Source organism: Balearica regulorum, chromosome 1 (genome assembly GCF_011004875.1).
Source record: "Balearica regulorum gibbericeps isolate bBalReg1 chromosome 1, bBalReg1.pri, whole genome shotgun sequence".
Taxonomy (NCBI): Eukaryota; Metazoa; Chordata; class Aves; order Gruiformes; family Gruidae; genus Balearica; species Balearica regulorum.
The window spans coordinates 193713498-193741229 of NC_046184.1; the positions used below are offsets into that span (position 1 = coordinate 193713498).

General features: G+C 41.7%; 1 protein-coding gene across 4 annotated transcripts in view; it reads left to right on the forward strand.

Moving 5' to 3' along the window:
• Positions 1 to 27732, forward strand: part of STARD13 (StAR related lipid transfer domain containing 13) — a 305468-nt gene that overhangs the window by 164505 nt on the left and 113231 nt on the right. The window contains exon 1 of one of the 4 annotated variants that reach the window (XM_075742020.1): positions 18257 to 18568. The exons of the other annotated variants lie outside the window; for them this stretch is intronic. Within the exon in view, the coding sequence (XP_075598135.1) occupies positions 18400 to 18568 (169 nt within the window). The 5' untranslated portion in view covers positions 18257 to 18399. Of the gene's footprint in view, positions 1 to 18256; positions 18569 to 27732 lie in introns of those variants that run through there. 4 annotated transcript variants of the gene reach the window in all.

Below are 27732 nucleotides of genomic sequence, written 5' to 3' on the forward strand. Positions count from 1 at the left end.
GTAGATGTTTCCTGTGTGACTAGAAGGCAGCTGGTACCTTGTCAGTATGCTACACAATGCCTTTATGGAGGATTCCTGTAGGCATTGTAATTATTGCTGGTGTTTGTAGACCATAATATTGGAAACAAATCATAGTACTATTTTTCCAGAAGCAGTATATAATACAATATTGTTTAAGTTCCTATATGTTTAGATAGATGTGTTTATTGGTACTCATATTTTTCTATGATATAAAGGAGCTCATATAGACTGATATAAAAATTTATTTGTCTGCCATTAAACTGTAATGATGTTTTTCCATCCCAGGATTGCTTCCTAATACCAGTCATGGCATATTAAATAATGTATCTTCTCAGTTATTTCCTATTAGGTGGATTGGATTTATTCGCATGACTTACTTCAATCCTATAGACCACTTTTCATATCCCCATGCAAATGACTTTATTTATAATAATAACTATGCCAGAACATTCATATAGAACATTTATATCCACAATAAACTTTTAGCTGCTAAGTGAACACCATAACAATTCCCATCAATACAGCCTTGTTGGTGGCTGGCCAGCAAATTCCTAAACATGGGAAATTCCTGGGCTTGGTAAGGCCCTGGAGACTGGACTCCCACTCTTCTGCTTTCCCAGCTACAGCAGGACGTGGTGTTTAGTTTCAGGAATCAGTGAAGTCTCCATTCTGAATTTTGAGCTATCACTTTTTGTTTGAATCAAAAAACCTCTTCAAAAATGTCCCTTATTGTAATATTTTTAAGGATGCTGAGAACTTAGCTGACTTAACAACTTGATTTGTGCAATACTTGCCAGGCAATGGCCTTATTTCACAGCAGCGGTTCAATGGACATTTGTCTTCTTGTACTTTGTATTTCTTGCATTTCTTGTGAGACAGATGTTCTGTCTTGCTCTTTCTGATTTCTTTTGGTTTTCTGTCATAGCATGGCCACTTCCTGTGTTGCTATATATCATAATCGCTTTAAAAATAATCTCCTGGAGTCACAATTCATTGAGAAACCCAGCTTTCACTTCAACTGAAGCATATTTTAATATCAAATTTGAAAAGAAAAGCATGAAAATGGGAACTTTAGAGTCTGAAAAGACAGAAAACAAAAAAAATACATTTTGTAAAATGTTATAGTTTTAAGACAGCCTCATGATTTCAAAGAAGTGATATCTGTCTTATGATTCTTGAAAATTTAGTTTTGGGAATATTATTTTCAGTTGATAAAGAATTTGTGATGGTTTGATTATTACAGGCTTAAAAATATGACAGTTCCTTGACTGACATTAGAGCATCCACAAGAAGACTGCACTTCTGTAGCTCCTGTGCACATCCTGTTTACAGTTCAAAAATGAAAATATTTTGACAATCAGACCATCCCGATGCAGCTTATACCGCAAATAAGCACAGATTGAATGTGTACGATATGAGTGCAGCAAGTAACTATGGTACAAGAAGGGATCAGGAACATCTGCAATTCATGGCACTTGGTTCCAAAAAACCTAAACCTCCAAAAATCAATTGAATTAATTTAGGTAATAAACAATTTCATGTGAAATACCCTGCCTGTTGTTCCAGTAGAGGGCAGTAATTTACATACAGGAATACCAATTAGTATGTGTACACAACACACATCACATCATACTAGCCACAGTAACTGGTTTTACTAAGACAGTGCAATATTCAAGGCATACTCAGTCCCTCAAGGATAGAGTGCCACTCTGAATTTTCATTTTCTATTCTTTTGCAACAGGACTTAATCACATTTAGTTACAGTAGAGTTTATGCAAGTCATACTCAACTCACAAAACTAAGCCACCTCCACGTGCTCCGATGCTACGTGCAGAGGTGTGCAACACATGCCCCCAGTTTAATGGCATAAAACCTCCAGACTGAGGGACTGTAACACAGCTATTACATTATTTGGGTCACTTAAAGCAAGAAAACATGCCAAAAACTATGTGTTTGGATCCCAGGGTAATCACATGAGGTTCAAAACTATACAGTGCAGATATAGTCTCGCTCACCCTGCAGCAGTGTGTACAGACCAGGTCTCCGTCCCTTGGCATAGTGTCCCGAGATTACTTCCAGCAATTACTACACTTGGCAATGTAGAACTAGACCAAAATTTGTGAGACTTGAAAATCCTGAGATGCTTTCAGCGAGCATACCAATCAAAAGTGAAACATATTCTGCTGTATATAGTCATCAGCGTGAACTGTATTTCAACAGATGATAATTTCAGTGAGATACTGATTTTTTTCCTCTGTGGCTGTTGAGCTGTAAGTACATAGAAAAGTTTTTGTGTCCAGGGATCATTTTTACAGATCCAGCAACATGCTGCAGTACAGTGGAAGAGGAGGCACTGAAACTTATAATCATTGTGTTTCTTTAAGTGGTAACAATTTGATTCCTAATCTATTTCAAAACCACTACCATTTAAAATTTATGCTTAACTAAATATTGTTTAATCTGTGAGCTTATCTTTAGCAGCAAGATAAGTACACTAACTCCAAAAGAGCTTTCTTAATTCTGTGAATACTTTGCAAATTTTGATTGTCACAGATCTAAAATAATACAGGAACAATTAGTTTCTTCTGTTGCTAGAGCGAAATGAATGGCACTGGTGCCCTGGGAAGCTAAGCAGCATGTTTTCTGGGAGGAGGGATTCGTGTCCCAGGCCATGATGAGCCAAAAGACACTGAAACTTCAGGGTCATTTAATACAGCAGCACTGTAAAAAAACCCAACTAATTGGAGTATTAGTTTTGTTATAGAAAGAATTTAAAGGGAAATTACCTTCACAGAAGCATAGTTCAAATATACCTTATATCATATGTAGATCTGTTTGAGCTAAGAGTTGCTTGAAACATCTTTGTATTCAGACTTCTGTCACTGCAATTTAGGAAGAAATTCAGGGTAACTGCCAGCTTGAGGGAATGTCAAAAGAGTTAAGTAAAAACCAGTGTTACAAATTGTATTTCTCTCAGACAAAATACTCAAGAATTACACTTAACATTGCATAAAAGGGTTCCTAAAGATTTAGGAACCCCCTGCATTTGTTAATAGCTTGGACTTCCCTAAAGTGCGTTGCATACATGTGTATAAGTTTGTTTTGGATTCACTGCCTGGAGGAGTGAGGACCTGAGCATTCGTCCCAACTTTTGAGTTATTTTCAATGTGCCTCTCACTCCCCCAGTAAATGTACCTCTCTTTCCCCATCCCAGCCCCGCTCATCCTGATCTGAATCACATGGTGTTTCATGGCTTATCCAGAATAATGCTGTAGTAAATTATTTGAGACTGTGAGTCGTTTATGTGTCAGTTGACTGCTGAAAGAATATGCGATTGACATCTCACAGTTTTGCTCATTTTAAGAGGTCACTTTAACGTAAGGACAGATTTTGTCTAAATAAATCAGTTTTACGGGGAGATTTCAGCCATTGGATTTTTAGTAAGAAAGAAACCTTTTATTTATGACGTTGGAAGGACCACAGCTGGGAATGCACCCATTAATAGACTCAAACAGATGGATTCTGACAAGTCTGTGAACTATTCACGCTCTTTTTTAGCAAATATTTTACAGCAATCCCAACTTGCAAATGCTACTTCAGAAACAAATATGGAACACTCTGTCTCAAGGCACAAAACAAAAGTGCGATGAGTGAATTTAAAATACTGTGGGTTCGGTATGTATGCGTTATTCACTTGATATTTAGGAAGGAATGCTTTTAATGGAGAATAGTTATGCCTCGATGCAATAAGTGTCTTGAATTATAAATAAAGTCATAGAGGGTAGGGTGTCTTTACAGATGAAGTGAAGTGAGGATTTTCAGCAAAGGCTGGCACCACTTTTGTCAGGAAACAAAAATATTTTCCATTTGTGGAAGTCACTGTCTGAGAGAAGGTAAATGCCCATCTTCAGACTAGCTCTCTAAATAAAGTAGCAGAAATAGAAGAAAACAATACATTTTGGGCAAGCACTAAAGGAGTTGATAGTGAGGAGAAAACTGATGGGAGGAGGACTGCTGTGTAATAGTATAACTAGTGACTCAGATCGTGTACTTTCAAGTAAAACTAATGTGTGGCACACATTATTTCTCTTCAGTTTTTAAACTTTAATTTGTAGCTTTAAAATTTTACTGAACATCATTGTATTTCTGGTATCATAAGAAGGTAAAAATGAGAACTGATTCCTCTTTTCTGTATTATTTATTACTTCCTCCATCTTTACCATATCTTCTATTACTTTTCTCAGTTGAGATTTTCAAAGCCCCATGACAACACTGAGCCCATCAGCTACGTTTGAACAGCCTGGGAAATTATATAGCGAAATATAATATATTTATATTATAGCCAAAAAGACAGAGTCAGCTATCAAAATGTCAGTAATCACCATTAATGTGCATAACCAAGCACGCGTTCACTGAACCTCGGCCTGAATTTCTGCGACATGGTGAGGTGTTTGAGGTTGTGCTCAGTTTCTTTCCTGGGAAGAATTCTTACAGCTTCCTTATCACTTAAAGATTTGGACCATTTTTTTCTTCTACCAGTGACATTAAGGAAAATAAAGAAAAACTTCTCCAAAATTAGCAGAAACTCTCTGGATTCTGATGTAAGCATGGCTTTTGTCATCCTGGCTTGACTCATCCCATCACTCCTGAAAATAAAGAAGCATTAGTTCCTAGAGAGTCAGAAGCATATAGTTTTACATCAGCTTGGCAAATGAGTATGTTGGTAATAACAGTTGGTGTCTATATATGTCCCTAACAGCTCCAAGTGCTTTTTTTTTTTCAGAACAAAGCTGATAATTTGATTATGGCCTTAGTTCAGCAGAGCACTTAAATACTTTGTAAATTTAAATGGTGAAGTGTTCAACTCATGTGGACTCATCTGTTTTGTTACATTTAACCTCTAAACCAACAGTGTATTATTCTAAAAAATATTATCTATTAAATCAGTGTGGTAGGATGCATGAGTTCATCGGGAATGGGAAGGTACCAGAACATCCATATTTCTGACATATAATAAAATAGAGGTTACTATAGCTAATCTGATTCAAATAGAGATCAAATACATCTCAGAATCTAGGTTAGACAAGACACCACCAAATAAAATTGACTCTGAAGCATCTGTTTTGTTTTATACAAAACCATAAACATACATAATTACAAAACAGCCTAAGCTGTTTCTTTTGAAGGCACCCTGAACAACAAGGATAGCAGGACAAAGCCAACACATACACATTAATCGTGGCATGGCAGCATTTTAAAGAAACTATCAAATTAGAGGGATTATAAAACAGCTGGGATGAATTGTAGGTAGGAACACTAGGCTTCACAGAGCTGATTTTTTAAATCTCTGGATTCTAGGTCACAGCAGAGGCTTTGATGCAGAGTGCTCACTCTTTCACTCCTTCGTGTTGGTTTCTCTTGGGGGAGGATCATGACTTTTATAGGGCTAGAACCATTATCTCTTCTTTTATGGAAAGGATCAGTTGGTGCAGTCATTAGGGATCTTGAAACTGGGAAGTTTATTTCTGTGACAGACTGGGCAGCATATGGAAGGAAATAAGACGTTCTCCAGAGACAGATTAAGTTTTTGCCAAGGCATTTTATTGAAATTTTGGAAAATAAACAGGTCATTAATTGGGTCCAGATTTAGCTACTGCAAATTGTGCAAAGATGTTGCAAACCAGATGCTTTCCCCTATTTGTTTTTACAACCCTTTCTATTTATGGATGCTCTTATTTAATGACTTATTTCTTTAATAGAGGGCATTGTTTTGCACTGGAAGTCGCATCTCTCAATTAGTTTTACCAGTAGATGCCTGAGTAAAACATACATGTCCATAGAATTTCAGGGGACAAAAGAGTCAGCAATAACATGATAAACAGGGAATAATCAGCAGGAAATTGTGGAATACAGTGGTTCTTGTAAAGTTAACATTTAATTCTTCGCTGGGTTCCTTAGTTCTTTCTCAATGCAGACCCTACTACAGAAACGGTAGAGACAAAGACACCCATCCCAAGGACAGCGTCTAAGTCTTGGCTCGCCAATGAAGGTGTGACTACAATCCATGTCACCATTTCCATGGCTTTCCTGAGGTATGTGGGACAGCCACTGATGTACCTGTCAGCCCCAGTTTCAACTTGATCTCCAGATCAAGGCTGGATCCCCAAATGGGAATGTAGCAGCCAAGTCAGCTAAGCTGTACCAACTGACAGAAATATGTGAGAAAAGAAATCTTCATTCCTTTTCCGCTTAGGTTTCTCTTAGTCCTCGGAGTACAGGCATTATGTTATGCTCTGCCCACAGTCTTGATTCATGTTATAAATAACATACAGGGTGAAAAGCATCTGCCCTGACTTGAAAGCAGTGAGTCTAGTGGGGATGCCTTCTAAAAGGACTGAGCTAGTCACACGAGGTCCTTTACAGTCAAGACAGAAATAGGTACCTCTGAAAGCAAGTCCTGTCATCCTGAAATAGGTGTGTGAAAGAAGGGGGATGAATTGCCCTCCGGTGGTGCTTATTTCTCTCCATAATCCTAGCCAAGTGACAGCACCAAAGACCTACCTGCATCAGTGACAGGCGGGGAAAAAGCCATCTCTTCAGCTGCCACCTGAGTGCATTTGATATGGAAATCAGTGAGCCACTACTATTGCAGAAGTTTAGTTTTAGAGATTGCTGCTTATAGCATCTCTGGCTTCATTTTAAGGTACGTGCTCAAGTAAGCAAAGCAGGAGATGGAGCTGACAAGGTGCCTGTGACTTCAGTGGCATTTGAACGTGGACTTAAAGTTACATGTTCCGACAGTAACCAGCCAATGTACCTGAACTTTGCATAAATGTATTTCTCCATTTGCAGATTATTCTGGGGAGGCAGACTGTGAATTACATGCCTTTAGAAGACATACTGAGTTTATGGTAATAAAAGCTGTGTGATTTTATTTGTGATCCCTGACTGGTTTAGCTAAGCAACAGTGGCAGCAGCCATGCAGATTTCATACTGCATGCTTTAAAGTGAGTTTTAAGATTCACTTTTCAAACTACTAGTTAGTTGTCCGATGCGTGAATATTTGTTGTACTTGGTACAGTGTCCTCAGTCAGAGCAAAAGCCTGTCAAGCCTCAGGTATCCTGTTTTTCACAACAGCTGCTAGTGCATACTTAAGAAAGAGTGTAAGGACATGGCAAGTTTATGGTATGACCTCTTAGCTTCCAGGCTTCAGTGAATAGTTCTTTGCTGATGTTGTTAACAAGGCTGCCAATTAGGAACAAAGTAAAAGGGAGGTTTACGATGTGACTGTGCACTTCCTAGCTGAGCTACACCTAAGCTGGTGAGACACAGAGTCTGTTTCCCGTTTGTAATCTTCTGGAGACGTGTAATCCCTCACAATTGCTATTTTAAAAAGTTATTTTCAAATCATTCACAGGTGTCACGGCCAGAGTTGCCTCCCTGTCACATGAACTTTCAGTAGTCTGAGCAAAGTAGGAACAAAGTTTATTTTTAAAGCAATATGGACTTACTAGTGTTTTGAAAGCAAAATGTTCAGAACTCCATTTGGTTTTAATTTATCATCCAACCTGTTATGTTTGGTAACATATTAGGAACCAGCAAGTGTATTATTTGTCATAATTTCCTTAGGAGGAGGGAAAATAAAAGGAGGAAAAATAAAGACTGAAATACATGAATCTCTGGTTCATTTTTCTGCAATCCAAGTAGAGAGTACATACAAAGTACTTTAAAGCCAGTTCTGATCTTAACCACTCAAGTGCAAATCCTGAACATTTATAAAGTAATCAGCAAATTCTGATTTGGAGTAAAAACCTTCACAGCAGCATGGTCTGGAAACTTCTTTTCAGGACCCAGTTTTGCCTTAATTTCATGTCCTTACAGCTGAGAACAGCACTTACTTGTCAAAATCTAATTCAAAGAGAGGAGGAAAAAAATCAGCACACATAAACTGGACCAGCCTTTTTCAAAGGTCAGGTACATTTTCTGTTCTGAAATTTTTAGTTGTCCAACTTGAGATATTTCAAAGAGGTCTTATATTCAGACTGAGGAAACCAACACTCCCAGAAAGCCAGAGCTTTGCAAGTGTCATGGAAAATCAACCCAAGATGAGTAGTTCCTTTTGAAGGTTTTGGCCAAGGAATTTTTCCAGTAAAACTACATTCCATAAACATGGAGCAACACCTTAAGTAGACAACAACAAATGAGGAACACCGTGGGGTTGATTTGAAAGAGCGCTGTATATTCAGAAAGTGGGACAGGGAGGAAGCCTGGTAGAGGGACTTGATAGGGTGCCAGAATAAACAGAGGTTGGACAGCAATATTTTCATCACACTGGAATTGAGAGAGTGAAAAAGAAATTCACGGCTGGTATGGACCTTATCAACCAACTCTCCTGGTCTGCCTATTTTGAACAGAGGGGGAATCAACAGAGGAGAAGTCTTGGTAAGTGGTTGCTGGAGGAGGGAGGAGGATGTGCAAGGGTGTGTGTAGGTGTACACAGCTAGAGAGGGGAGAGGTGGAGGAAGAGAATATGCTCCAAGACAGTACAACTGATATGGGGGACGGGGGGGAGAAGGAAGGAATGTGTGCTGGAGAATAATTCACCCTGCCTGCATTGCTGCAGGTTCTAGGCTGTCTCCGGTCCTCCCTGCTCACTGGAAGCCTTTTCCAAAGGCAGACTGTGGGGCAGGAGGGGTGTGCTGCCTGCACTTGCTCAGGAGCAGCAGCGTGGTGGCTGGCAAGGGAGCTATGGGAAGCCCTTTCCTCTGTGTCACTCCTGCTCTTTGGCAGGCTTCCACTCTCTTAAAAAAAACCCACCTGCAGCTTGTTGGCCAAAACGACTTTATCCAGTGAGACACATCAGCTCTGCAGTGTCTATATAGCACAGTGCAAACTGTGAGGGGGAAAAAAAAAAAACAGAGTGCAAGAAAGAAATACAGAGTCTAGAAATGGAAAGCTTAAGTTGTGCACTGAGCAGTTGATTGCTGGGAGACAGAAAATCCTCATCAGAGACTTGTCCAATTCACGAATATCTATTTATATTGTAAACTGTTCCACTGGTGGTTTATTGTGGAAGGTCTGCCAGGGACTATTTGGGTTCTTTTTTTTTTTTAGCAAAAAAATTAATATATATATATAACTGATACTCCTAAATCTTCGTGATATGAAAAAATAATAATTTGGGATTAAAAGCTAAGGGCATCATGCATTCTGTTTCAGACATACAAGGCAACTAATGTACTGTACAGAGCAACTGGTGTAGGTTATGCTAAATTCTAGCTCTGGCTGAGGGATAACTGATGCATATATGTCCCTTATTCCCCCTGGCTTCTTCATTTGTGAGGTTGCTAATTCGGCACCAGTATGGCTGAAATTATGCAGCCAGCTAAGTGTGCAAGTGTGTGGGTCTCACTTGCAGTGACGTGGTGGGTCAGCCTGAAAGCTGGGCTAGTGACCAAATCCACTCCTCATCCATACTATTTTCTGTGCAGGACCTTTGCTCTGGTTCTGGGATGGCCAAGCTGGTAATCTAGGGGAGGGAAGAAAACGTCGTGTGCACTGTGTTCTCCGGGGCATGGGCAAGCACATACCCAGATGCCATGGGGATGGACCTCAGCTCTGTGTTGGATTCAGTGCCCTCACTCGCCCTTGCAGCAAGAGCATGGGACGGCCACGTGTCAGGCCAGATGGTCCTGCACTGTACCAGATGCCGGCTGCCACAAGGCTTAATTCAGTTTGCTTTGTTAGGGAGATGGGAGAGGTGGAGGCAGAAAGGGTCACCAGCTTCTGCAGAGAGCATCCCTCCCAGGAACACTTGCCACCCCACTGTAGCCTAAACTTCCACCACGCATCAGCCCAAACCTCAACTTTCCTGGGTCTCCAGGAAGAGTAACCAGCAAAGCAATGGCTTTGCTGTACTTAGTGGCTGTCTTGGTGGTAATGGCTTGAGGATTATAGAAAAAATAAGGGGACAGTTTAACTCTTAGTGAACAAAAGGCTTTATATGCATCCTGCAGAGTATTTCCTTGCATGCCACGCTGCAGTCCAGCCCTCGAGTCAAGACCGAACTTACTGGTTAGTGCATATTGCTCTGTAGAGCCGCATGGACAAACACTGCGTCCTTGTTACGCAGTATTTATAATATCTGATAGCATGTATTTAGTAATATATTGGGAAATCTGTGGCATTCTGCAAGTTTAGGCAATAAGTGTCTCATCTGAAGGAACCCACTGCAGGTGTAGGACCATTTTGAAAGGTGTTTATTTTCTCCTTAGTTCATGCAGTTGCAGTAGACTTTAGTCTGCCTCCAGTGGACTTATATTGCTTGTAAGGAAAATGGAACTCCCTACAAAATTATATTTCCTTTTTTTTTTTTCCCCGTGTAGGTACTAAAGTAGTCAATCAAGGCAAAGATTACTGTTAGTCAGGAAAGTGGTACAGACAGGTTGTGCAGCTTCCCTGAAGTCTTACACTGTCACTGCCAGTCAGTCTGCCTCACTGGACCAGAGACTGAAATAATGCAATGAATATTCATTGCTTTCAAGGAGCCCGGAGAATTTCATGTTCCCATGCACCAGTCCTATGCTGTTGTGTTTTTGAAGTAGTGTGGCCAAGAGCTATTCTGTTCTGCCTTGTTGTTTTGTTTGTTTTTTTTTAATTTTTACAAAATCTAACTTTGACATTGTCTCTCTAGCACAGAGATGAAATAACCCTCTCTCAAAACCAGATCAAAACCTTAATATTTCCTCTGTTGCCCATTTTATCACCATGGTACTGGAGTCCTGTTGAAAAGAAAATCAATAGTGAAGCCCTCACATGAAGTCTATGAAGGCATGAACCTTCAGCAGGAACAGGAGTGCTTGCCTGTTGTTCAGAGTGACACCAGCAGTAGGCCTGTGTAAGGATTTACAATATTTTTATTTACATCATAAGAAAATCAGTTTATCTAAACACTTTCTTATGTTATCACTATGTTATCCAAACACTTTGTTAGTGAGACTCAGAGACGAGGATGTGTGTTAGCCCACCGCTACTTAAATATATTTACACAGTTCCTGTGGTTTTAGTTTTAGCAACTTAGGTAGATTTAGCAGATGGAGTTGCACTAAGGGTATGGAAACTATGTTTAGCTCATTCCTGTCATAATACTCTCCGAATGCTTTGGCAGAGGAGGTCTGCTACCTGAAATGTCTTCCTCTCTTTTGACTTCTATTTTGACCTCTATTTATTATCCAACTTTTTCTTTTTTTTTTAATTTACTGTTGAGAACCACTGCCTTTAGGGACTTCACACTGTGGGATGCTGGCTATTCTTGGCTTGGGAAGAGTTCAGCTAAGGCCAGTGGAGTCTATATTCATATGCTGGTGTGGTTTGAGAAAAAAATGTGATGTTTAAAACTGAACAGGAGTGACACTGTAACACCTAAATTAGCAGCCAGGCACTGGACGAAACAACCAACCCCTTGCAATGACTTTACTCACTGGCCAGGAGTGCCTGGTCCCTTCTAACCCCCTGGGAGAGCAGAAGGGATGGGAAGGTCACATCCACTGAGCCCATCCTTGTGGCCAGCAGGCCACCGGCTTACACCTCACCAGCAAATGAGCCAAGAGGGCATGGAGAGGTTGTGTCCAGGGAAATACTGGCTATTCCACAGACTCCAGCCACAAACCACAGGAGCGATTATTTTGATGCATTTATGCACTAGCAATGCTGTTAGGATCCCGCTTTTAGACGGTCCATGGGGTGGGTGCGGGCTGGTTAGCTCACGTAAGAATACAGACTAGCCAGTCCAGGTCAGACCGCAGCTCCATCCAACCCAGTACCATGTGTCGGCCAGAGGGCAGTTGCAACTATTTTGGGAAAAAATAGAACACCGAGATATGCATGTAGTGATGCTCTATATGTTATATATCCTGCTCGCGTTCATGTGGTTCAGGGAGGTCCTGAGCCACGAGCTGGATTTTTATGCTGAATTGCCCTTGCTGGATTTTTCTAGGCATTTACCTAATCTTTATTTGAACTCTTCTAACTTCTGGCAGCCACAGCATCCTCTGACAATGACTTCCAGGGGTCAGCTATGCAAACATGAAGAAATATTTATGTTCGTTCATTTCAAACCTGCCCCATGGTCATTTCACTTACTGTTCCCAACTTCATTCACTCCAAGAAAAGACCCCAGCACTGCCAAGTGGTGGGCAAACCTTTGTAATAGCATCATGATGTTTATTGGTTTGCTCTCAATTAGTTTTCTAACGAGTTTTAAAATCCTCTTTGCTTTTTTGTACCCACTGAGCACTTGTATTGGATTTTCATAAACCTGTCCAAGATCTGTTTTCTCAGTGATAATGGCTCCATTAAATCCCATCACTGTGCACTGTGCACTGTGTACCTTTAGGGTGTTTTTTCTCTGGTACATTTATCAGCACTCAAAAGATACAGTTTTAATGCCTTCTCAATCGATATTGTAAGAACCTTCAGTGTTTCCAACCAATTTTTGGTTTGACTTCTAGACAAATTTGGTATTGTCATTACGTTTTGCCATCTGACTACTCAATCTCTTTAAAAAAATCATGTATGGGCAGTGGGTAAAACAGGTTCCAGCGCTAACGTCTGTGAGAGTCCACTGAGAACCTCATCCCATTGTGAACATGGAATATTTATCACTAGTTTTTTTTCCTGTCTTTAAGCAGCCATTAAGCCACAAGTGGCCTTTTCCTTTTTATCCCTGATAGCTGAGCTCCTTTATGATCTCATGGTAGAGGATCTTGGAGGAGCCTTTTTCAAATCTGTTATTAATTGTGTTGATTTGACATCCCTGAGCTCCTCTATGGGAAGACTAGTGTGAGGAATCACTTCAGCTTTCTTGCCATGACCGTCGTCTTTCTGGCTTTTTGCATGTGTCCTTATTTCTGTAAGTTTGCCTTGGTGGCTGGTGGTGCCCTTCTCCCTCTGCGCTGCTGCTGTACTGAGCCTGCACCTCATTTCTAATCCTCTGCTTGTATTAGAGCTGCCTTCTGTGGTTTGGCCAGGCCACTAATGCTTTTGTAATCAGGAGGTACATTTTATACCGGTGCTATCCACTGAACGTGTGGGTCTTAAAATGCAAATGGATAATTCTCTGATGCTGGAATGGGGACGCTAGAACAGAGGAAAAAGGTATAAAGTACTAGTCAGAAGCCGCCTCTTCTGGTTTGAAGTTTGTCAAGGGTGTCTCTAAGCCTGTCTTTCATGCATAGGAAGAAGCCTTGCTTAGCAGTATTCATTTTTAAAACTCACTATCGGACAGTTGACATAGCAGCTGACTTGCCTCCAGAACACATCAGCATCGGGCTCTCCAGTGAAACGATCCTCTGTTGTAACGCTGTGCAGCTATTAGCCGCTTCCATCTCACTTCCCGGCGATGTTGAAATCTCGCATAAACTGTTTTCCTTTTGCCCCAGTCCCGATTCCTGGCAGCCCCCGACAAGCTGCAGAGCCCCGGCGCCCCGGCACGGCCTCAGGAAGAGGGCTGAAGTGCTGCTGAGCCAGAGGGAAACGTTTCTGGCTGCTCTGGAGACCCTGCTGTTTCATGCCCTGTGTAAATGAGTTTGCAGCCTGTAGCAATCCCAGCTCAGCTCTCAAACAAACGTCTGCGTTCAAACATAAAACACTTTTCCTAAACAGCAGGCAATGAACCTATGCTTTTAAAAGTCCTGGTCCCAGAGATAGGTTTCAAAACACGTGAAGTAAGTGAAAGCCTCATCATAAACACAGCTTTGGGTTCCCCACATACAATTTTTTTCTCTTCCTAAATTTGAGAAAGGAGCAATTGCCTGCTGCTAATACATGAGCTGCTGTGCAGGCAGCTGTAAAGGCAGATACAGGTAAGAAATACAAGATGTGTGGATAGGATAGGGATAAGAGATGTGGCTAGGACTCGAATATAGGATATATTGTGTATATAGGATATTGGAGTTTTGGCCATAACCCAGCAAACTGAACTATTATTCTACCTGGAGAATTATAGAAGGGAATCCAGAAATCAACAAGTTAAAAGCTAACGTCTGACTTTTTTTCTTCTGTAACTTGAAAACAAGAGTTTCCGGCTTCTTCTAACTACATGTCACTAATGTTAATAACAACTGTGCTCCTCCAGCGGTTAGGAAGCTGTGTTGTTCTCATAGCACCAGTGCTTTCAAATGAAGAGAAGCCATCAAGTTGCCATTTAATTTTAGATGCGATATAACAAGATAAGTGCAACTAACAATAAAAGGGAAATGGGTCATGGCTGGAAGATCAAGTGGCTGATTACTCTGTGAGAACTGCAGGTTCCATCCAAGCCTGAATAACTCTGTGCCCCATGGACCTATCTCACAGTTATTTACAGGGGTTAATTATAAGATGTGAGGAAGCGGTCCTGTTATATATATATATATGGGAATACTAGTGGGAAAGTACTGTTCATCTCAATTTACCCTCTGCTACCCCACTGCCTGTAGCGTTGCCTCATGCCTACGTGAGTAATACTCTAAGGCCACGGGGGGTGTGTAGAAGCTCACACTGTTGTGCTCAGAAAAGCTGGTTATAAGTGGAGAGTTTGTTATCAGATATATTTTAGCATTTCTAGAGTATACCACGCTGTTCTCTCCAGCTGATTGCGGCACCTCACTCTCAGTGAAACGGAAGCAGATCTCAAGTACTGCCTTGTGTTACTTCAGTATATATGGGTAGCCCTGGGGCAGGTTTTTTCTGCAAATAGTTTACTCTTTCCCCCCCCAATAAATGCAATTTTGGGGAGAAAAGCGGAAGACACACATAAAAATCAATGAACAGTGTTACAGTTCTGTCTATGAATGCATACACAGAAGAGTATGCATCCTTGAGTTGACTTTGTCAATTATCCTAATAAATACTGCACAAGTTTCAGTAATGCTGTGTTTTAGTAATAAACCTTTAAGTGAACCTTCCTGATTTTCCAGAAAATTTCAGTATCCATCAAATCACCATTTGTCCTGTAAAATGTCTAGCTGTGACATGCGGGTATTATGCTGTAGATACAAGTGTGGACATTTCTGATTCAGATAAAAAATCACTAATTCCAGCTGTGGTTTAACAAAGGAATCTCCATTTCTGTGTGGATCAGTTGTGACACGGGAACGTGGGGTTGGGCTCCCATCGCACGGGCTGTGCTGCTGTCATGACAGGCAGCGATTTCAGGTGTGTGCTGGAGCTCCCCTGCAGCCTTTGTAAAACGCACGGGGAAGCTTTCATCTTGAAGTGCTTTTATGAGATGCATTAGCATGAAGTTCAATGTTGCTCTATTAGCTATTCCAGAAACAGCCTGTAGACTGAGACTGAAATATTAATTAGCTCTCTTATATAACAGCTTAGGCTTCTGTAGTACTTTTTGTCTGAAAGACTGACGGACAAAGGGGTTTCCTCATTTGAATGATGCATTTTTGAAAATAAACAGTGAGTGTCAGGGCAGTCACCGAATGAGGAGACAGTCATTTTAAAAGTATGCAATGATGAGGACTACTTCTTTCCTCCACCATGCATAACCTAAAGCACAGGAGCTTTCAAACAAGCACCGCGAGAGCAGCTAACTCTTGTTGTTTCTTGTTTTATTTGACTACTATGTAAGTGCTGGACCACAGCCAAAGAATTCAGCCTCGGCAGAGGCAGCGCTTGGCAGCGCCGAGCCTGGAGCGTCCCTCCGGCTCCGAGGTTGTGTTTGGACCCTCGTGTCCGGGAGGAAGGGAAAGTCACTGCGCTGCAATGGGAGGAAGGGAAAGTCATTGCCCTGTAATGGAAGCTCCTCATTCTGCCCTTGGTGATGGCTGAGATGTGCTGCTGGGGAAGCTAGGAGGGCAGCTCACAGCTTAATGGGCTTACTGGGCTTAATGGGCTTGTTCCCTAGTCAGTACCTTACACAGGCTCTTGCCTTGGATTTTGTTTCTTTGGGCTGGTTTTTGAAGCATTACATTTCAGTTAAACTGCTTCCTAGTCTTTGGAAATACTGCAAGGAAGAATGCAGAATCTTATTAGCTGAAAAAGTCAATGCATTTTCCAACAGAAAAAGAAATCCCTATGAAAATTTTAACAGAGTGCTATGAAATGTTAATAATTGCTTTTTCCACTAGCAATAGCATTTTATAAGTAGAATTACATCAAAGGACTATAGATTAATCAAATAAGAATTTCCCTGCATGGTGGTAATGTCTCTTTGGATAAATACTGTGCACATCATTGACACTCAAGTGTCTCTGGGATATTTGTTCTTCAAAAGACAGCAGATGAGTGACTGACACGCTGATTTTCCTGCAGTGGGAATGGAAACCATCCCTTCCCTGCTGCTCAGGCTCTCTCTGCTTGCACCTGTGCGGCTCTCCTGCCTCTCTGCTTTGCACAGCACAGCAAGGCAAGGAGGAGACCGGCCATTCCTGCTCCCTGGCTGCCAGTGACCAGCCCTCTTCGGGAGTTTAGACCGTAGTGGTGCCACCTCTTTTGTCTTGAATCGGAAGTCCCTGTTGGGAGTCTCAGAGAACACCATGCAGCCGCACCTGGAGCAAAAACCAGCAAGTACAGGACTTGTGGGTGCTGTGGATGGTAATAACAGGTAATGGAGGCTTCAGTCTAGAGCATTCATTTTAAATTTCTAGTGCCCGGAATTATATTTCTCCATTTTACTGCACTGCGAAAGCCCCATGTCCATTAGGAATAAAATCCGTAAGGTGTAATGAGAACAGATTGCATTGCAGTAAAACCCTGCCCTAAGGGGTTTGCACAGAGCGAAATTTTAATGAATAATTGTGAATGAGTCAACTGTCCTTTTGCCCCTCGCATTTAGGTGGCTATGTCTGCCCTCACAAGCTGGCCAGACCCTGTCCTGTGCGAGTGGGCAGGTCCCAGGCAGTGCCACCCCACGGCCCTGCCCTGGTGGGCAGCCTCATCCAGGCTGGGGGTGGGAGGAGACCTCCCTCGTACAAAGGCGGGTCGTGACATATTGTTGGCCCCAAGGCTGGAGAACAGGACAAGAATGTCACAGCAGGTAAATGTCCAAGAGGAGTCTGGGGACGTCAAGATCCTCCATGGGCTGGGATGGGGGTAGAGCCCTCTCTGCCCGGAGCTTGCAGCTGCTCCAGCAGCAGTCGGCTCCCTGTCCCCCAGCTTGACACTGGCATCATGGGAAGGGGCACAGATTTGGGAGGTGGCAGCAGAGTTCCTGAGCTGTGCAGGATCCGTGCTGGCTGGCTGCCCCACTGCCTCCCTGCTGCCTTCCCCTGCCCTGCTGCCTGCATCTGGGTTTTGGCAGGAGCGTGTTCAGCTGGGTGGGTGGAAGAGCCTTGTGAGTCGTCGACATTTCCAGTTTTGTGATACTGTGAAATTTCTCCCCGTGGGCTAGCGGTGCTCACATCAGAGAGCTCGGCTCCCTTAGAAATCACCTCATGCTAGGGGTGTATTAAACCAAAATATTGATATTTTAAAATGCAATGGAAAATTAATTGACAGGCATACTAGGAGGGTGTTTTCAGTATATTTTAACTCAGATTTGCTGCCTACTTGCTGTTAAAAATGGCAATGTTCTGCTTCTATTTGATTAACTAAAGAAATGACATGTTTTGCAAACTCAGTAGTTGATATGTAATACTGAATGAAACAGATGCCCCTCTCTCCATTAAAAAACCCTGAAGGTGTTATGGTAAGGAACCCAAAGAACAGAATCTCTCCATCCCCTTCCCTTCTTCCAGGTTGTGACCGGTTCTCGGTAGTATAATGTTAGGGACTCTCGGGTCTTGTTTACTGCTGAGTGCCGGCTGTTAGGCGTTGGTTTTTTTTTTTTTCATCCCAAGGGCTTCATTTGTTCCAGTGCTTGTTGTACCGTGCGGTTTTGAGATTCAGACAGCCCTTCCGTAAACGAACTTTTTCTTGGCAAACAGAGGTATGATTTTTAGAAAACTAGCGAGGGCATCTTCTCCTGAGATGAGTCGACAGCTGGGCGGCATGGAGCAGAGAAGGAAAAGGTTTTCTGCAGCCTTGCGTGCTCTAAAACAGGCATTCCCCAGCATCTTCACCTTTTTCTTCTTTGCTTTCAGAAGCGGCCCGGTGGAGCCCCTCCATGCTGGGTAAGCTCCGTCCGCCCGTGGGGCTGCCGGGGCTGGGGCAGGCTGGCTGTCCCTCCGCAGGCTGCACTTCCACAGGCTGGACTCGGAGCGATTGGCCCGTGCGGATCATGTGGGAGAAGCAGGAATCCTGAGTTGTAGCTTTTGGCACTCCTTTTTCTTTTAAAGCGCTTGCTCTTTTCAGCTCCCTAGGGCTTGTTGCCTCCTTCCTTTCATTACCCTGATTATAATCTGGAGTAGCCACAGCGGCGACGGAGTGATTTTAAAGGAGCAGAGATGTTTAAGCAGGTGGCCAGGACTTCGGGCACAGGCTGTTACTACCTAAACTCGGTGTCACCCGAGGGCCAGGAGATGTACTTGCGATTCGATCAAACCGCCAGACGCCCTCCTTACAGGATGAGCAGGATTCTCGCCCGTCACCAGCTACTGACGAAAATTCAGCAAGGTGAGTTACTGGCAGAAACGCTCCTTAGCCTGGTGTTGTCGCAGGGTCTGCAGGTCCCCTCTTTCCCCTGAGAACAGGTTTTAATGCCTCGTATTTCAGACTCTTTTCCTGTCTCTATTCTGAAGAGTTTGAAAGAGTCATTCATACTTTTCTGTTTCTACACGTGCACACATACACAGAGAACCGTGAGACAAACACTAATGCACAATTAGCTATTTAACTAAATTATCTTTTAATCATAAACTATGCGGTAGCTTCGGTGCTGAAGTTCGTGTTTTCTGACTAGCAGAGCAGTTACTGGCATCAGTACATCTGCTCCGATTGCTACAGGTAGAAACTGCCCGTGGTAAAGCACAGAGAGAGGAGAGATAATAGTCCAGTTAAAAACAAAGCAGAAGTCCAGAGTGGCTGCGGGAAGGCAGCTGGGATAACATCCTTTGGAAACAAGCATGTGTAGCTGTCAGAGAATTGGAAAACTTGTCACATGTCCTTAAAAATAATTGCTGACTTGGCTTTCTGCAGCTGCTTATGCAGTTATCTAGGCAGTCATTACAGATGTATTGATTTTGTTTTTCTGAATTTATATCTGCGGCACTAAAGCTAAATGCATATTGGCCTCCGAACAAATCCTTTGGCCTGTGCTTGCAATTTAAAATCATCTTCAGAATCGTTAATGCAAAGGTAAAAAAATAAAAGGCAACTGTACGGATTTTTCCAGATTAAAAAGAAAATCAATACATAATTTTGTATTGATCATCCAAGAACGCCAGTTTCCAAAGTGGATGTGGTCCTACATTCAGAAGAAGAGTGCGTCATGTATTTTTCATGGAAAAAAAAAATCCTGAAGATAACAGTCACTTTCTTGACAGCTTGCAAAAAGATGTTTGATTCTGCTCACTAGGGGCAGGCATAGAGTTAACATCATTTACTGTCATATCTGGCAAATATCACAGAAATTGGTGCAAGCTTCTGACCAGCATCAGTTAAATGGAGTGGCTATTTCTGTGTCTTGCTTTCCAGTAAGATTCTTTATATCTGTGGCTGTCAAACTCTGGCAGAAGTACAGGGATATAGTGATGAAACTTTTATTGCATTTATAAAGAAAACAATACATAATTCTTTGGACAGCTCTTAAAAAAGATGAAAAAGATAGTTTCTGTGGCAATTAGGAAAACGCAGTTGTTTGCAAGGCAGTCTCAGGAACTGGTCGTGTTTGAAGGATACTGGTCCTCACTGTGGCTCTGATTTCAGGAAGGATATTATGTCATGCTGTGTACCCAGTGTACAGCCTGAGTTGAATGGAAAGAAAGGGTAATTTATTTCTCTCCAGGTTTACTTGAAAATGTTTTGGGTACAGTGCTACTACCAACTTAATTTTCAAGCCACAGTTGCGGATGAGATGGATTAGCACAACTCCACTACCTGTCATGGTGCTGCTAAACGTTCCCTCTTATAACCCGTGACCCATCATCAGCTGTCCGGGACAGCCAGGGCTGCCAAAGCCACCCAGCGGTGCCAAGGCTTTCGAGAGGCTGCGTGGTGGGACAGGGAGGAGTTCCCAAGCTGTGATGTTTCTGCCTGCAGTTTGTTGCATGGATGGTCAGTCCGTGGTGAATAACCTCTGCTGCTCTGCCACAGCTTTCCAGCCTGTCCCACGCAGAGCTGTGGGAAATGATGTTTGTATAGCACCTCAATGATGTGATATATCTTATAGTTCAGTATATGAAGTATTTGTGTATTTTGGGTCACTAAGTATACATTGTTACTTCCTTCACTTCATCGATTGATGGAAAATTGGGGACAGAGTCCATTAGACATAATGAAATTATTTGTGCAAACAGACGCTGATGTCTGTGTATGAGCTCATACATAGGAATATACACACCTAGTGAAAAGTCATAGGCAAGGTATAAATTTTTTCTGCAATTCCCCAAGTAATGAATAATAATTTTGATACAAATAACTGTGTTGGCAATACAAAAAAAAGCTAAGTCTAGCTAGTGTAACTCAATCTGAAACCTCCAGTTTATGCTCTGGGTGAAACCCTAGACCCATCAGTCACTGACAAGACTTTCACAAGGGTTTGCTGGGTGAGTGTGTCACCCTCTGTGCCTGCCTTGTTCAGACTGTAGGCGGTGTGAGGGTACTGCTGTCAGTCCCAGTCCCAGTCCCAGTCAGTACTGGAAGAGTAGGGTAATATGGGTGGAGGTATCAGCCTGTCCCGTTGGAGCTGGGTGAGTTGTACCCCATTGGCAAGTGGGTTTCGTTACCTCTGGAACGCCACAGAGCAACTTATCAGGAATGTGTTGAAAAGTAAATCCAGACATGCAAGGTGAAAACCAAAACTTGCTTTCAGTCACCCAATTGAGTAAAGCATGTAAAACATTGTTTAGTCTCCTTGAGTTTGTATGTCCTTGCACCATACATTTTATGACAATGTATTTGAACTCTGATACCCCAATTCTTGTGTTAGTACCTCCCCGTTCTAATCATTTGAATTACAGCATATGTTTAGAAAAACATCTAGCCTGTATGTTACTATTGCTGGAATGGTGAATCCTGCCTGTTTAACTGCCTTGCTGAAAACAGATCTGCCACATGTTTAAGTGCTAAGCTGCCTCGGGGCTTGTTTGAATACCTGCTCTCTACTCCTTCTGCAGATATTTTTCAGTTGCTGGTTCTCAGACGGGAGGCACCTACAGTAGGAAACACTGAAGTTTTTACACCAGGGATATTTTTCCTTAGTGAAAGGAACGATTTACAAAATCACAATGTATACAATTTACAATGTATAGAGCAGTCAAAGCTTCCATGCCAGGATAGGAGCCTGGTTCGACAATGCAGTGTAATACAAAGTGTTGCATATACTGCTATCTTTTCAGTCATTAGCTGCGTGTACCATTCTAAGTGATGCTAAAATACTCTATCATGTTGTGCAATACTGCTTTTCCTCCTCCTTTAAAAGCATGTTTGCTGAAGAAGCTCTCCTTTGTATTTTCCTTTGGTGTTAGTTAAAAATAAACTAAATGAATCATTAGAGGAATTACGCTATTTAATCATTTCTAAAAAGAAAACCACCACAAGGGAATGAAAGGAACTAGACTGTTATTTTAATCAGATCATACTTTGAAAGTCCTAAATATTTGGTTTATGTACACCACCGACTCCTTGAGGCAGAATTATGTGGTGGCCTGTGAATGTAAGTAGTAATTATCTGTCTGATATTAAATAGGTATTTTCAAAATGTGATCTTTTGATGATTCCCTTTCCCCCATAAGCCCGTTAGTTTCCACGCTGAAGGGGACACATGCCTCAGCATAAAGGAACAGGGTGTAGCATGCTTGGTCTGAGGTATTTATTCAAACTGTGTACGCAGTAACTGTATGAGAATTCATTAATGATTACTCATGTTCTCTTTAAATAAATAAGGTGGTGACTTTCAAGAATTTATATTACATGAGTCACAAAGTTAGTTCTTTCACAGCACATGGCTAAATTCAGTGCAGAACAGAAAATATAAAAAGTAGCTATAGGTAAAAAGTAATGAAGAATTAAGGCCATACTCTGAAAATATTGAATTGAAATTGTTGACTGTGCAGCACAAGTAGAGTGTACATCAAGGCGAACGAAGCCACATCTGCCCCGGCCCAGCAAGGCATTGCGGTGAAGAAATGTCCCCAGTAGAATTTGATTCTTAGACTGCACTTTCAGTAAGAAAATAATATGAAGAAACAAATGAAAATAAGACAAATTCCTATTCTCAGTGAGTGAATTCCTGCCCACAGTGAGTAATGTTCTGTGCTTTTTCTCAGTTTATGTCCACGGGCAAGAGCAGTTAAAGAGAATTGTTCAATGGAGCGATCTCAAGGCAGAGTTTAACTTTTCAAGGCAAACTCTTCGTTCAACATTCAGCAGGTGTTTTATACTCTTACATGTTGCAAGTTTGTTTTTGATCTTTTATGAGTACTGTCACCTGCGTTCGGTTTGAGCAAGCATTAGAGGTACAAACAATTGCACTTTTCTGTCTATAGTCTTGCCTTTCTTCTCTTTCTAAGCATGAGTACAGTTTGTGAAAAGTGTTACAGAGGGATGCAAAAATTTGTGCATTTTAGGTGACTTTAAATTGCAACTGTTAATGTTAAACAAGCTGTAGTATACTCCCATACTCAAAAGGAGAACTTGGAAATCATTTAAGTGAAAGCATTGCAGTTACAGGTTGCATTAAAGAAGCCCAAATCACATTCTGGATATGCACGCAGGTACGGAGTACCTGTCCCTCCCTGGAGATGGGATACGGGATACAAGTCTGTAATTAAAGACTGTGGTTTTGTTCAGACATATAAAGAGGACAGAATACGGCTGTTCGGGCAGCCTGAACCATAGCGTTTCCCACGTTCTGGATGCTGGTCACTTTACCTACGCATCTTTAAACCTCATTGTCTGAACCCAGGAAAGTAAAAGATTAACCAGTAAGATTCAGTCTTGGTGGTAATGATAAAACACCCCCACTTAGGTCATCTCTGACCAGTGCCAGTGACCTACGCTCTCCAGTGTCAGACGTGTGTGGGGCAGATGCACGCTCACAGCAGAGGGATCTGTGGGTCCGTTGAGCAGTATCAAGTCTTGACTAAGTTTGTGAAAACTGGGTTTCTTACCGTATCTGAAGATCCATTAGAAACTGAGGCCCTGCATCACATGAAGCTTCTTCACTATCATCTTTCCTTCCTTACACGCTCTCCTTCCTCAAGTCCTTAGCCCTAAATCTGGAGAAACTAGTGTTTTTCAATTAAATTGTAGGATTTATTTAAAAATATTTTTTTTCTAAACTTGTACTCCGAAATGGTTAAAGTATTTGCGTGAAACTTTCACACAAAAAGTGTGAACATCCTGAGGGGTATTTATAAACTCAAAGTGCCCTGAGGTGTATTTATTAAAAAACAAAACCAAAAACAAACAAAAACCCCAAAATAAATAGTAGTGTGAAAGATTGCAGTTCAGCTAATTAAAGTTGAACAAAGTTGTACTTCATAGACAACAGGACATTTGAAAGGGAGAAGCCTTCACTGGAACCACTACCTGGCAAAGAGGTTCAAAAGCTGAAATTATCAAGAAATACCTGTGTGGTACGCATCAAGAAGTGGCCTGTGTGGTACTGCAGGTCAGCCTCAGTGATGACAGTGGTTCCTTCTGGCCTTATAACTACACAGCCGCTGCGTGGCGGTGACACTTCAGCTGGCACATGCAGGTTGGATACCAAGAAGGAAATCTTGGCTATTCTTTTAAGTTAGGGGACTTTCACTCTCGATTTCACTGAAAGCAGGATGTCAGCCAAGATGAAATCTTAACTTGGGACTTTTTTTTTTGTAGTGGTTTAACTCCAGCCGGCAACTAAGCCCCACACAGTCACTTGCTAACTCTCCCCCCACCCCCAGTGTGATGGGGGAGAGAATTGGAAGGGTGAAAGTGAGAAAACCTGTGGGTTGAGATAAAAGCAGTTTAATAAGTAAAGGAAAAGCTGTGCACGCAAGCAAAGCAAGACGAGGAATTCATTCACCGCTTCCCATGGGCAGGCAGGTGTTCAGCCATCTCCAGGAAAGCAGGGCTCCATCACGCGTAATGGTTACTTGGGAAGACAAATGCCATCACTCTGAAAGTGTCCACTTCCTCCTTCTTCCCCCAGCTTTATGTGCTGAACATGACATCATATGATATGGAATATCCCTTTGGTCAGTTGGGGTCAGCTGTCCCGGCTGTGTCCCCTCCCAGCTTCCTGTGCCCCCCCAGCCTGCTCACTGGTGGGGTGGTGTGAGAAGCAGAAAAGGCCTTGGCTCTGTGTAAGCGCTGCTCAGCAGTAATGAAAACATCCCTGTGTTATCAGCACTGTTTTCAGCACAAATCCAAAACACAGCCCCATACCAGCTACTATGAAGAAAATTAACTCTACCCCAGCCAAAACCAGCACAGTTTTGAAATTGTCTGTGGTGAAATGAACAGCTGTGGTTGTGTTATATATCTTGACACACGGAGGTTTTTAATTTTCACGTTAACTCTATTGTCTAATTAGAGCCAGTAATGTTAAAAGACATTTAAGTCAATAAATACAAGATATATGCTTAATAAATGAATCATTAGAGTAATAATAATTGTATTTAGTTTAACATTAGAAAAAAGTGATAAGTCATTGGTGTATATAAAATGCTACATAACAGAAGTAAAATAGAAATTACTCACAAAATTAGATTAATTAAGAGAATCTGTACATAGCACTTTTGTTACTGAGAGTCTTATGTCTGTATTTGTACATAAATCCCTGAAAGTGCAGTATTTGTACCACGAGAACTGTAAGTGTTAATTAAAAAAACCCACACTTTTAAGTTCCAGCCAGATGTTATTTTTCTCTCTAGGCAATAGATCCTTATGGCTTTTTTTTTCCATTTTGATTCAAATGCAAACACTATGAAGTCATTGATAGCATCTTAGCCATAGTCATTGGTTTTATCTTACTCGTATCAGACAATATTCTCAGACTTTTACTTGCACTTAAACAATTATATGAGCTGTTTTGTATAGGGCATCACATATATTTAGATTAGTGCCTAAGCCTCTAATGGAAGGGATTGAGAAAACAGGTCCCTTGTACCTACATTATTAAACAATTGTCTGTAGCAGAGTTTGTTACACCTTGCAATAGCCGCTTTTGAGGGTACAACGCTGAATTATGTGGCCTGTGGGCTTGACCCAGTATGTGCTAGTTGCGTCATTTCTTATTTATACTTATTTTACAGGTATTTGAATGTAAGAAAGTCAGTAACCCCTCATCTTCATGCCTCATAAAATTCTCATGTGTGTGCTTTTGCTTAAAAACCTGTTGGATTTCCCCTTTCAGGTTCAGTTCAACAGGTCAGCTGAGCTTACTAGAGCAAATCATCACAACGCTAATGCACACCATAATACAGTGGGGGAGAGGAGGGCTTGAACACCTGAGCTGGACTATTTAGAAGCTACTGAAGAGCAGACAACGTGATTCAGAGAACTCCGGAGCATTATGGCTTAGATGAAAAGAATGTGCATGACTCACTCTGAAAACATGTTGTGGCTTTTCATCTCTTGTCTGCAACAGGACTGAGGAGGTTAATTCTACCAGGAGAAGATCACTCCATAGCACTTCAGATTACATGAAGTTTTGACTAACATACACCCACAGATGAGCAAAAGTTTCTGTCCTTGTGATAAGTCAGGCGAACTAGGAGAAATAACTTAGTTTAAAATATGGGCTATGCAGTACATCTTAAGTAAATACCTTCTGCCAAGCATGGAAGCTGCCTTGCTGGAACATAGGAGATATTTTGCTTTCCACTCAAAGTCCTTTGCCAAAGAAGGACTCAGCCCTGCAATTTGCTCAGATGAATCTTCCTCTGTACTAAAGAAGCAAAATAATAAACCCTAATAATGTCAACTGGTATTGCCTTAATGAGCTAGATATTATAGGCCTTTGGCAATAGTTGTGCTCTGCTTTAATAGGATTGTGGTTGAGGAAGATCTGTTTGTGTGAGCAAAGTTTTCAGGATTTAGAAGCAAAATCTGTATATATTCATTGTTGTCTCTCTCATTTAGTCCTAATGGCCTAAAGGGTGTCTGACTTTCTTCCCTTTTCATGTATCACTAATGTCTTTCATGGTTTGTTTATTTTATTGATTGTACCATGCTTATTTCTAATTCTCCATCACTCGAGTGGCTTAGGAGTATGGAAAAAAGCAGTAAGATCAAAGTGGAATCTCTACATTTAGTTCTAGCTCTTATCTTCTTTAGTCATCCTGCCAGCATCTTCCACACCCCAAAGGTTCCATCTTTCTGGGACATTTCTCAGCTTCCTTCTTGAAATCACATTTGCAGGAAAATACGACATCCACTAATTAAGGAAAGGCATTTCCTTAAAGGCTGCAGCACAGCTTTTACTGCCAAACGTGTCCAGAAGCGAGGATGATACCACAGCATTTGCTCTTCTCTAACACTTCATTTCTCTACAAGGGATTATCCATGTTATCCACAAGCTCCTGCTTGAATATGTTAGGTGTTAACACGTCACGTTCCTGTGTTGGTATTAGGCTTACGGCAGTAAAATGTCCCTCTGAGTCTGAGTGGGCACGTCTATACTGCTAAATAAGAGGGATGGGAGGTGAGCTGGAGTACCCACTGCTCTGCTGAGCAGATGACTCCCTGGCACTGTTCTGGCCTTCTCCAGCTGGGTCAACCCAGAGAAGGTTTATGGGAGAGAGCACTAGCCCTAGGCAGTGTGGACATGAGCCGAGCGATGCCACTTGATCAAAAAATCGGGAATGAGGCAGTCTTCTATTGAGTGGTGTAGATGTAACCACTCCACTACCACAGAATATGTAAAATGAGGAGAAACCTTGCTCCACAAGTCTAAAAATCCAAACACTACTGTTTCTGCAGTATTTACCTGAAGAAAGTAAACTTTCTTGCTATAATACAATTTTTAATGCTTTGAAGTTTCTGAAGAAAGTGTGCAAAAGTAAATGTATCTTACCGTGAACTGCCTTTCCATTATTCCTGCATAAATGCAGAAGTAAATTCTGTTAAAAAGCCAACTACTTAAGTATTTTTCATTATTTCATACCGTGCAGCAGACAGCTCACATTAGCTAACCACAACCCTGTTCTTCTTTTGAAATCAATATCCCAAATTTGTGTAAAATCAGAACCTGCAAAGACTACTCCAAATAATTAGATCATGTTGCTCGCCCCACTAACTGCAGCATCATCGAGCATCCTTCCAAAGGACCTAAGATTTGAAAATGGACCAAAGATGTAAGATGACTCTAGATTTGAGAAGGAAGAAGTGTCTCTGTCAACACTGGGATCGCACGAACGTAGGACTCATGTGAAAGGCACAGTCCTTTTCCATCCTTTTGGCTTCAGGAAGCGGCAGAATGATTAGTTTTTCCTAGTCTCCAACTGGAATGGGAGTGGGAGTCTGGACAGGACAAGACTCTCAGAGCCGCACAATGTGGCTTTTTCATAATATATTTGGCAAACTCGAATGTTCTGTGGGATGAATCTAAGTTTTGTGTCTTTAATTGCATCTGATGGCGGCAGCTGAATATCTAATCATTTTGTAACTTCAAAGATAATGGCTTTCTCTTC